Source organism: Salvelinus namaycush, unplaced genomic scaffold (assembly GCF_016432855.1).
Source record: "Salvelinus namaycush isolate Seneca unplaced genomic scaffold, SaNama_1.0 Scaffold2755, whole genome shotgun sequence".
Classification (NCBI taxonomy): Eukaryota; Metazoa; Chordata; class Actinopteri; order Salmoniformes; family Salmonidae; genus Salvelinus; species Salvelinus namaycush.
In genome coordinates, this window is record NW_024059625.1 from 1 (window position 1) to 9,985 (window position 9,985).

Sequence of the window (9,985 nt, forward strand, 5' to 3'; positions counted from 1 at the left end):
TATGATACAGGTATGAATCAGGTCACCTTGGATTACCTACAGGTATGAACAGGTCACCTTGGTTTACCTACAGGTATGATCAGGTCACCTTGGTTTACCTACAGGTATGAACAGGTCACCTTGGTTTACCTACAGGTATGACCAGGTCACCTTGGTTTACCTACAGGTATGACCAGGTCACCTTGGTTTACCTACAGGTATGACCAGGTCACCTTGGTTTACCTACAGGTATGAACAGGTCACCTTGGTTTCCCTACAGGTATGAACAGGTCACCTTGGTTTCCCTACAGGTATGAACGGGTCACCTTGGTTTCCCTACAGGTATGAACGGGTCACCTTGGTTTCCCTACAGGTATGAACGGGTCACCTTGGTTTCCCTACAGGTATGAACGGGTCACCTTGGTTTCCCTACAGGTATGAGCGGGTCACCTTGGTTTCCCTACAGGTATGAGCGGGTCACCTTGGTTTCCCTACAGGTATGAGCGGGTCACCTTGGTTTCCCTACAGGTATGAGCGGGTCACCTTGGTTTACCTACAGGTATGAACGGGTCACCTTGGTTTACCTACAGGTATGAACGGGTCACCTTGGTTTACCTACAGGTATGAACGGGTCACCTTGGTTTACCTACAGGTATGAACGGGTCACCTTGGTTTACCTACAGGAATGAACGGGTCACCTTGGTTTACCTACAGGTATGAACGGGTCACCTTGGTTTACCTACAGGTATGAACGGGTCACCTTGGTTTACCTACAGGTATGAACAGGTCACCTTGGTTTACCTACAGGTATGAACAGGTCACCTTGGTTTACCTACAGGTATGAACAGGTCACCTTGGTTTACCTACAGGTATGAACAGGTCACCTTGGTTTACCTACAGGTATGAACGGGTCACCTTGGTTTACCTACAGGTATGAACAGGTCACCTTGGTTTACCTACAGGTATGAACAGGTCACCTTGGTTTACCTACAGGTATGAACAGGTCACCTTGGTTTACCTACAGGTATGAACAGGTCACCTTGGTTTACCTACAGGTATGAACAGGTCACCTTGGTTTACCTACAGGTATGAACAGGTCACCTTGGTTTACCTACAGGTATGATCAGGTCACCTTGGTTTACCTACAGGTATGATCAGGTCACCTTGGTTTACCTACAGGTATGAACAGGTCACCTTGGTTTACCTACAGGTATGACCAGGTCACCTTGGTTTACCTACAGGTATGAACAGGTCACCTTGGTTTACCTACAGGTATGAACAGGTCACCTTGGTTTACCTACAGGTATGAACAGGTCACCTTGGTTTACCTACAGGTATGAACAGGTCACCTTGGTTTACCTACAGGTATGAACAGGTCACCTTGGTTTACCTACAGGAATGAACAGGTCACCTTGGATTACCTACAGGAATGAACAGGTCACCTTGGTTTACCTACAGGTATGAACAGGTCACCTTGGTTTACCTACAGGTATGAACAGGTCACCTTGGTTTACCTACAGGTATGAACAGGTCACCTTGGTTTACCTACGGGTATGAACAGGTCACCTTGGTTTACCTACGGGTATGAACAGGTCACCTTGGTTTACCTACGGGTATGAACAGGTCACCTTGGTTTACCTACGGGTATGAACAGGTCACCTTGGTTTACCTACAGGTATGAACAGGTCACCTTGGTTTACCTACAGGTATGAACAGGTCACCTTGGTTTACCTACAGGTATGAACAGGTCACCTTGGTTTCCCTACAGGTATGAACAGGTCACCTTGGTTTCCCTACAGGTATGAACAGGTCACCTTGGTTTACCTACAGGTATGAACAGGTCACCTTGGTTTACCTACAGGTATGAACAGGTCACCTTGGTTTACCTACAGGTATGAACAGGTCACCTTGGTTTACCTACAGGTATGAACAGGTCTCCTTGGTTTACCTACAGGTATGAACAGGTCACCTTGGTTTACCTACAGGTATGAACAGGTCACCTTGGTTTACCTACAGGAATGAACAGGTCACCTTGGTTTACCTACAGGAATGAACAGGTCACCTTGGTTTACCTACAGGTATGAACAGGTCACCTTGGTTTAGCTACAGGTATGAACAGGTCACCTTGGTTTAGCTACAGGTATGAACAGGTCACCTTGGTTTAGCTACAGGTATGAACAGGTCACCTTGGTTTAGCTACAGGTATGAACAGGTCACCTTGGTTTACCTACAGGTATGAACAGATCACCTTGGTTTACCTACAGGTATGAACAGGTCACCTTGGTTTACCTACAGGTATGAACAGGTCACCTTGGTTTACCTACAGGTATGAACAGGTCACCTTGGTTTACCTACAGGTATGAAAGGAGACTGTCGTCATTGGGTTCGATCCCACATGGTATCCATCCCCAAAACAATTCACTACTTTTGACAAGAGTCTGACGGGTCTTAGGGAACAGGGAACTATTTGGGAAGCAACCAATAACTTCCACCGTGTTTCAACAAGGGCCACTGACTCCAGATCAGATTCCACCGTGTTTCAACAAGGCTACTGACTCCAGATCAGATTCCACCGTGTTTCAACAAGGGCCACTGACTCCAGATCAGATTCCACCGTGTTTCAACAAGGCCAGACTCCAGATCAGATTCCACCGTGTTTCAACAAGGCCACTGACTCCAGATCAGATTCCACCGTGTTTCAACAAGGCCAGACTCCAGATCAGATTCCACCGTGTTTCAACAAGGGCCACTGACTCCAGATCAGATTCCACCGTGTTTCAACAAGGCCACTGACTCCAGATCAGATTCCACCGTGTTTCAACAAGGGCCACTGACTCCAGATCAGATTCCACCGTGTTTCAACAAGGGCCACTGACTCCAGATCAGATTCCACTGTGTTTCAACAAGGGCCACTGACTCCAGATCAGATTCCACCGTGTTTCAACAAGGCCACTGTCTCCAGATCAGATTCCACCGTGTTTCAACAAGGCCACTGACTCCAGATCAGATTCCACCGTGTTTCAACAAGGGCCACTGACTCCAGATCAGATTCCACCGTGTTTCAACAAGGCCACTGACTCCAGATCAGATTCCACCGTGTTTCAACAAGGCTACTGACTCCAGATCAGATTCCACCGTGTTTCAACAAGGGCCACTGACTCCAGATCAGATTCCACCGTGTTTCAACAAGGCCAGACTCCAGATCAGATTCCACCGTGTTTCAACAAGGCCACTGACTCCAGATCAGATTCCACATTCATTTCTCCTTTGTAGTGGGCAGAGAAAAACACAATCCTACATTCTGTCTTTTTTTTATTTGATTTAAACTAGGCAAGTCAGTTAAGAACAAATTAGTATTTACAATGACGACATTCAGATACACAAACACAAGAGACAGTCCCCTGGCTCAGGATCAGGCCTCCACCGTCCATATAACCATATTCATTACGTCTAAAACTGATCCAGGATCAGCCTCCTAATCTGAGTGGCTTTCTGAATACGGGGGCCCCGGTCTGAATACGGGGGCCCCGGTCTGAATACGGGGGCCCCGGTCTGAATATGGGGCCCCGGTCTGAATATGGGGCCAACAGAACAGTCTCTCATCCTCCTCTTCTCATTCCATATCTGCCATGTCCACATCCCCCTGGGACACATCCCCTTTCTTGTCACTGGCTGCTGCTGTCTTGTTTGGGGCTGGCACCGCCTTCGTCTTGTTTGGGGCTGGCACCGCCTTCGTCTTGTTTGGGGCTGGCACCGCCTTCTTTGAGGCTGGCACCGCCTTCGTCTTCTTTGGGGCTGCCTCAACTAAGGAGAGAGAGATAAGAGAAACCTCAGATGTACCTAATAAACTCATCTCCTCCACATAGCGAGAGGTGACTAAAGTCATCTCCTCCACATAGCGAGAGGTGACTAAAGTCATCTCCTCCACATAGCGAGAGGTGACTAAAGTCATCTCCTCCACATAGCGAGAGGTGACTAAAGTCATCTCCTCCACATAACGAGAGGTGACTAAAGTCCTCTCCTCTACATAGCGAGAGGTGACTAAAGTCCTCTCCTCTACATAGCGAGAGGTGACTAAAGTCCTCTCCTCTACATAGCGAGAGGTGACTAAAGTCCTCTCCTCTACATAGCGAGAGGTGACTAAAGTCCTCTCCTCTACATAGCGAGAGGTGACTAAAGTCATCTCCTCTACATAGCGAGAGGTGACTAAAGTCATCTCCTCTACATAGCGAGAGGTGACTAAAGTCAGCTCCTCTACATAGCGAGAGGTGACTAAAGTCCTCTCCTCTACATAGCGAGAGGTGACTAAAGTAATCTCCTCTACATAGCGAGAGGTGCCTAAAGTCAGCTCCTCTACATAGCGAGAGGTGACTAAAGTCAGCTCCTCTACATAGCGAGAGGTGACTAAAGTCATCTCCCCTACATAGCGAGAGGTGACTAAAGTCATCTCCCCTACATAGCGAGAGGTGACTAAAGTCATCTCCTCCACATAGCGAGAGGTGACTAAAGTCATCTCCTCCACATAGCGAGAGGTGACTAAAGTCATCTCCTCCACATAGCGAGAGGTGACTAAAGTCATCTCCTCCACATAGCGAGAGGTGACTAAAGTCATCTCCTCCACATAGCGAGAGGTGACTAAAGTCATCTCCTCCACATAGCGAGAGGTGACTAAAGTCCTCTCCTCCACATAGCGAGAGGTGACTAAAGTCCTCTCCTCCACATAGCGAGAGGTGACTAAAGTCCTCTCCTCCACATAGCGAGAGGTGACTAAAGTCCTCTCCTCCACATAGCGAGAGGTGACTAAAGTCCTCTCCTCTACATAGCGAGAGGTGACTAAAGTCATCTCCTCTACATAGCGAGAGGTGACTAAAGTCATCTCCTCTACATAGCGAGAGGTGACTAAAGTCATCTCCTCTACATAGCGAGAGGTGACTAAAGTCAGCTCCTCTACATAGCGAGAGGTGACTAAAGTCATCTCCTCTACATAGTGAGAGGTGACTAAAGTCATCTCCTCTACATAGTGATTGACAGGTAGAGAGTTGATCCTTTCTGAAGTGGAGAACACATGATCAATACGAGAACAACTATGATTCAACAACACAGTTAAAAAAAAATGTATAGTTATTCACTTCTTACCTTCCATAGCGGCCTTCTCTGCTTTCATGTGATGCAGCTGTTTGAGCAGCTTGCGTTTCTTCTTCCCAGACAGAGTGATGTTGGCTCTGGGGCTGGAGCTGAGCAGGGACGACAAACACCAACACTTTCAGACTACAACACATCACCTGGTCAGGATCCTGGACAACCACAACACTTCACCTGGTCAGGATCCTGGACAACCATAACACCTGGTCAGTATCCTGGACAACCATAACACTTCACCTGGTCAGGATCCTGGACAACCATAACACTTCACCTGGTCAGTATCCTGGACAACCATAACACTTCACCTGGTCAGGATCCTGGACAACCACAACACTTCACCTGGTCAGGATCCTGGACAGCCATAACACCTGGTCAGGATCCTGGACATCCACAACACTTCACCTGGTCAGGATCCTGGACAACCACAACACTTCACCTGGTCAGGATCCTGGACAACCATAACACTTCACCTGGTCAGGATCCTGGACAACCACAACACTTCACCTGGTCAGGATCCTGGACAACCACAACACTTCACCTGGTCAGGATCCTGGACAACCACAACACTTCACCTGGTCAGGATCCTGGACAACCATAACACATCACCTGGTCAGGATCCTGGACAACCACAACACTTCACCTGGTCAGGATCCTGGACAACCATAACACTTCGCCTGGTCAGGATCCTGGACAACCATAACACTTCACCTGGTCAGGATCCTGGACAACCATAACACTTCACCTGGTCAGGATCCTGGACAACCATAACACTTCACCTGGTCAGGATCCTGGACAACCATAACACTTCACCTGGTCAGGATCCTAGACAACCATAACACTTCACCTGGTCAGTATCCTAGACAACCATAACACTTCACCTGGTCAGGATCCTGGACAACCATAACACTGGTCAGGATCCTGGACAACCATAACACTGGTCAGGATCCTAGACAACCATAACACTACACCTGGTCAGGATCCTGGACAACCACAACACTTCACCTGGTCAGGATCCTGGACAACCACAACACTTCACCTGGTCAGGATCCTGGACAACCACAACACTTCACCTGGTCAGGATCCTGGACAACCATAACACTACACCTGGTCAGGATCCTGGACAACCATAACACTTCACCTGGTCAGGATCCTGGACAACCATAACACTTCACCTGGTCAGGATCCTGGACAACCATAACACTTCACCTGGTCAGGATCCTGGACAACCATAACACTTCACCTGGTCAGGATCCTGGACAACCATAACACTTCACCTGGTCAGGATCCTGGACAACCATAACACTTCACCTGGTCAGTATCCTAGACAACCATAACACTTCACCTGGTCAGTATCCTAGACAACCATAACACTTCACCTGGTCAGTATCCTAGACAACCATAACACTTCACCTGGTCAGTATCCTAGACAACCATAACACTTCACCTGGTCAGGATCCTGGACAACCATAACACTGGTCAGGATCCTAGACAACCATAACACTACACCTGGTCAGGATCCTGGACAACCACAACACTTCACCTGGTCAGGATCCTGGACAACCACAACACTTCACCTGGTCAGGATCCTGGACAACCACAACACTTCACCTGGTCAGGATCCTGGACAACCATAACACTACACCTGGTCAGGATCCTGGACAACCATAACACTACACCTGGTCAGGATCCTGGACAACCATAACACTTCACCTGGTCAGGATCCTGGACAACCATAACACTTCACCTGGTCAGGATCCTGGACAACCATAACACTGGTCAGGATCCTAGACAACCATAACACTACACCTGGTCAGGATCCTGGACAACCACAACACTTCACCTGGTCAGGATCCTGGACAACCACAACACTTCACCTGGTCAGGATCCTGGACAACCACAACACTTCACCTGGTCAGGATCCTGGACAACCATAACACTACACCTGGTCAGGATCCTGGACAACCATAACACTTCACCTGGTCAGGATCCTGGACAACCACAACACTTCACCTGGTCAGGATCCTGGACAACCACAACACTTCACCTGGTCAGGATCCTGGACAACCATAACACTTCACCTGGTCAGGATCCTGGACAACCATAACACTTCACCTGGTCAGGATCCTGGACAGCCATAACACCTGGTCAGGATCCTGGACATCCACAACACTTCACCTGGTCAGGATCCTGGACAACCACAACACTTCACCTGGTCAGGATCCTGGACAACCACAACACTTCACCTGGTCAGGATCCTGGACAACCATAACACTTCACCTGGTCAGGATCCCGGACAACCACAACACTTCATCTGGTCAGGATCCTGGACAACCACAACACATCACCTGGTCAGTATCCTGGACAACCATAACACTTCACCTGGTCAGGATCCTGGACAACCACAACACTTCACCTGGTCAGGATCCTGGACAACCACAACCCTTCACCTGGTCAGGATCCTGGACAACCATAACACTTCACGTGGTCAGTATCCTGGACAACCACAACACTTCACCTGGTCAGGATCCTGGACAACCATAACACTTCGCCTGGTCAGGATCCTGGACAACCATAACACTTCACCTGGTCAGGATCCTGGACAACCATAACACTTCACCTGGTCAGGATCCTGGACAACCATAACACTTCACCTGGTCAGGATCCTGGACAACCATAACACTTCACCTGGTCAGGATCCTAGACAACCATAACACTACACCTGGTCAGGATCCTGGACAACCATAACACTGGTCAGGATCCTGGACAACCATAACACTGGTCAGGATCCTAGACAACCATAACACTGGTCAGGATCCTAGACAACCATAACACTACACCTGGTCAGGATCCTGGACAACCACAACACTTCACCTGGTCAGGATCCTGGACAACCACAACACTTCACCTGGTCAGGATCCTGGACAACCACAACACTTCACCTGGTCAGGATCCTGGACAACCATAACACTTCACCTGGTCAGGATCCTGGACAACCATAACACTGGTCAGGATCCTAGACAACCATAACACTACACCTGGTCAGGATCCTGGACAACCACAACACTTCACCTGGTCAGGATCCTGGACAACCACAACACTTCACCTGGTCAGGATCCTGGACAACCACAACACTTCACCTGGTCAGGATCCTGGACAACCATAACACTACACCTGGTCAGGATCCTGGACAACCACAACACTTCACCTGGTCAGGATCCTGGACAACCATAACACTACACCTGGTCAGGATCCTGGACAACCATAACACTTCACCTGGTCAGGATCCTGGACAACCACAACACTTCACCTGGTCAGGATCCTGGACAACCACAACACTACACCTGGTCAGGATCCTGGACAACCATAACACTTCACCTGGTCAGGATCCTGGACAACCACAACACTTCACCTGGTCAGTATCCTGGACAGCCACAACACTACACCTGGTCAGGATCCTGGACAGCCACAACACTACACCTGGTCAGGATCCTGGACAACCACACTCAGAATACAGGCCCATTGGTTAGGCAGTTTGCTCATACTTGTTGTTCTCCATCTTTGTTGGTTAATCTACCCATAAATATACCACTGTTGTATTATATCTATGACCGTACCACCAAGTACATTTGGCTCTGCCTGGTCTCATGAGTCTTCAGGTATCCCCTAGGAGTACCCCTGGTTTAACAACCACTGGCTTACAGTATGAAATACAAACAGTATGGACAAAGGACCTACTTTCTCTTCCTGAGATGGTGGATGGTGGTGAGTCCTTCGTCCACCACAGCTCCCACCTTGATGTGTCGTTTCCTCTTCTCACGGGTCAGATTCCTCCGCCGCTTAAAGAGCTTCTTGCCCAGCTCCTAATGAACATACACACGTCACAACATGACGAGGCAGCAAGGCTTTCTGGGGGGTTTAGCTAGCTAGGAACACATAACGTAGACAGTATTGATGCACATCTTAATTAAATGTTACATTGTTGGTGCAGTGTTGATAAAACTAACAAACATTGTAACATACTGGTAGATACTAGAAATAACAACTTTGTAGCTAGTTTACATTGAAACGTGTCAGAACGAAATAATGCCATGTGATCTAACTGCAGCTTAGCTAGTTAGCCGTTTTGCTAACACGACATTCTTGGTGTCATTTTTCCTTCTGCATTATACGAGCTGTCTTTCAGGGTTCTAGTTTATGATGAAGTAACCTTTCTACATCTCGTACTGGTGTAAATATCAAAATAAAGTTAGTTTATATGTGTAACTTACTGTTTTGGGTCTGTTGATCTTTCCACCTGGTGTTCCGGACTTCACCATGCTTGCTGCTGTAATATGTGAGGCGTTAGGAGAGTTCCGGGCTAACTTCTCATTGGCTGGAAGTTTCACTTTCTCCCATTTTCATTGGCTGGAACATTTCTTCTTATTTTTCCTTCTTCTTCTTCGCTTCTTCTCTTCTTCTTCTTCTTCGACGATGAGGTTTAACGGCGGGTTGGCATCCAATAAATGTTGCATTACTGCCACCTGCTGGAGCATAACTCCCTAATACTTTGCTTAATATATATTTTATATTTTTATAATCAAAAATCAACAACAACAAAGAATACAGCAAATACCCTACCATCTTAACACTACACTCACAACAAGTATTAATAAAATACCATACTATTTAAACCTATTTAGTCCTGCTTCAGGCCAGCAACCTGAAAGGATGGGACACCACCACTGGACACATCCTGTAACTCTTCTGATGTCTCACACCCCCAAATACCTCTCTGCAGCTGCCACCACCACCTCTATGTTCTGAGACTTACGATCCGTCCCTGCAGTACAGTTGATAACCATTACTATTAAAATGTAAAAATCCA

General features: G+C 47.8%; 1 protein-coding gene across 1 annotated transcript; it reads right to left on the bottom strand.

Moving 5' to 3' along the window:
* Positions 1 to 3,274: 3,274 nt before the first annotated feature.
* Positions 3,275 to 9,519, bottom strand: LOC120039496 (uncharacterized protein C11orf98 homolog). The gene is made up of 4 exons (XM_038984905.1): positions 9,390 to 9,519; positions 8,857 to 8,981; positions 5,116 to 5,213; positions 3,275 to 3,783 (listed from the first exon to the last, which is right to left on the bottom strand). The coding sequence occupies exons 1-4, from the start codon at positions 9,435 to 9,437 to the stop codon at positions 3,593 to 3,595; spliced, it is 462 nt and encodes a 153-aa protein (XP_038840833.1). The 5' UTR covers positions 9,438 to 9,519; the 3' UTR covers positions 3,275 to 3,592.
* Positions 9,520 to 9,985: the final 466 nt, after the last annotated feature.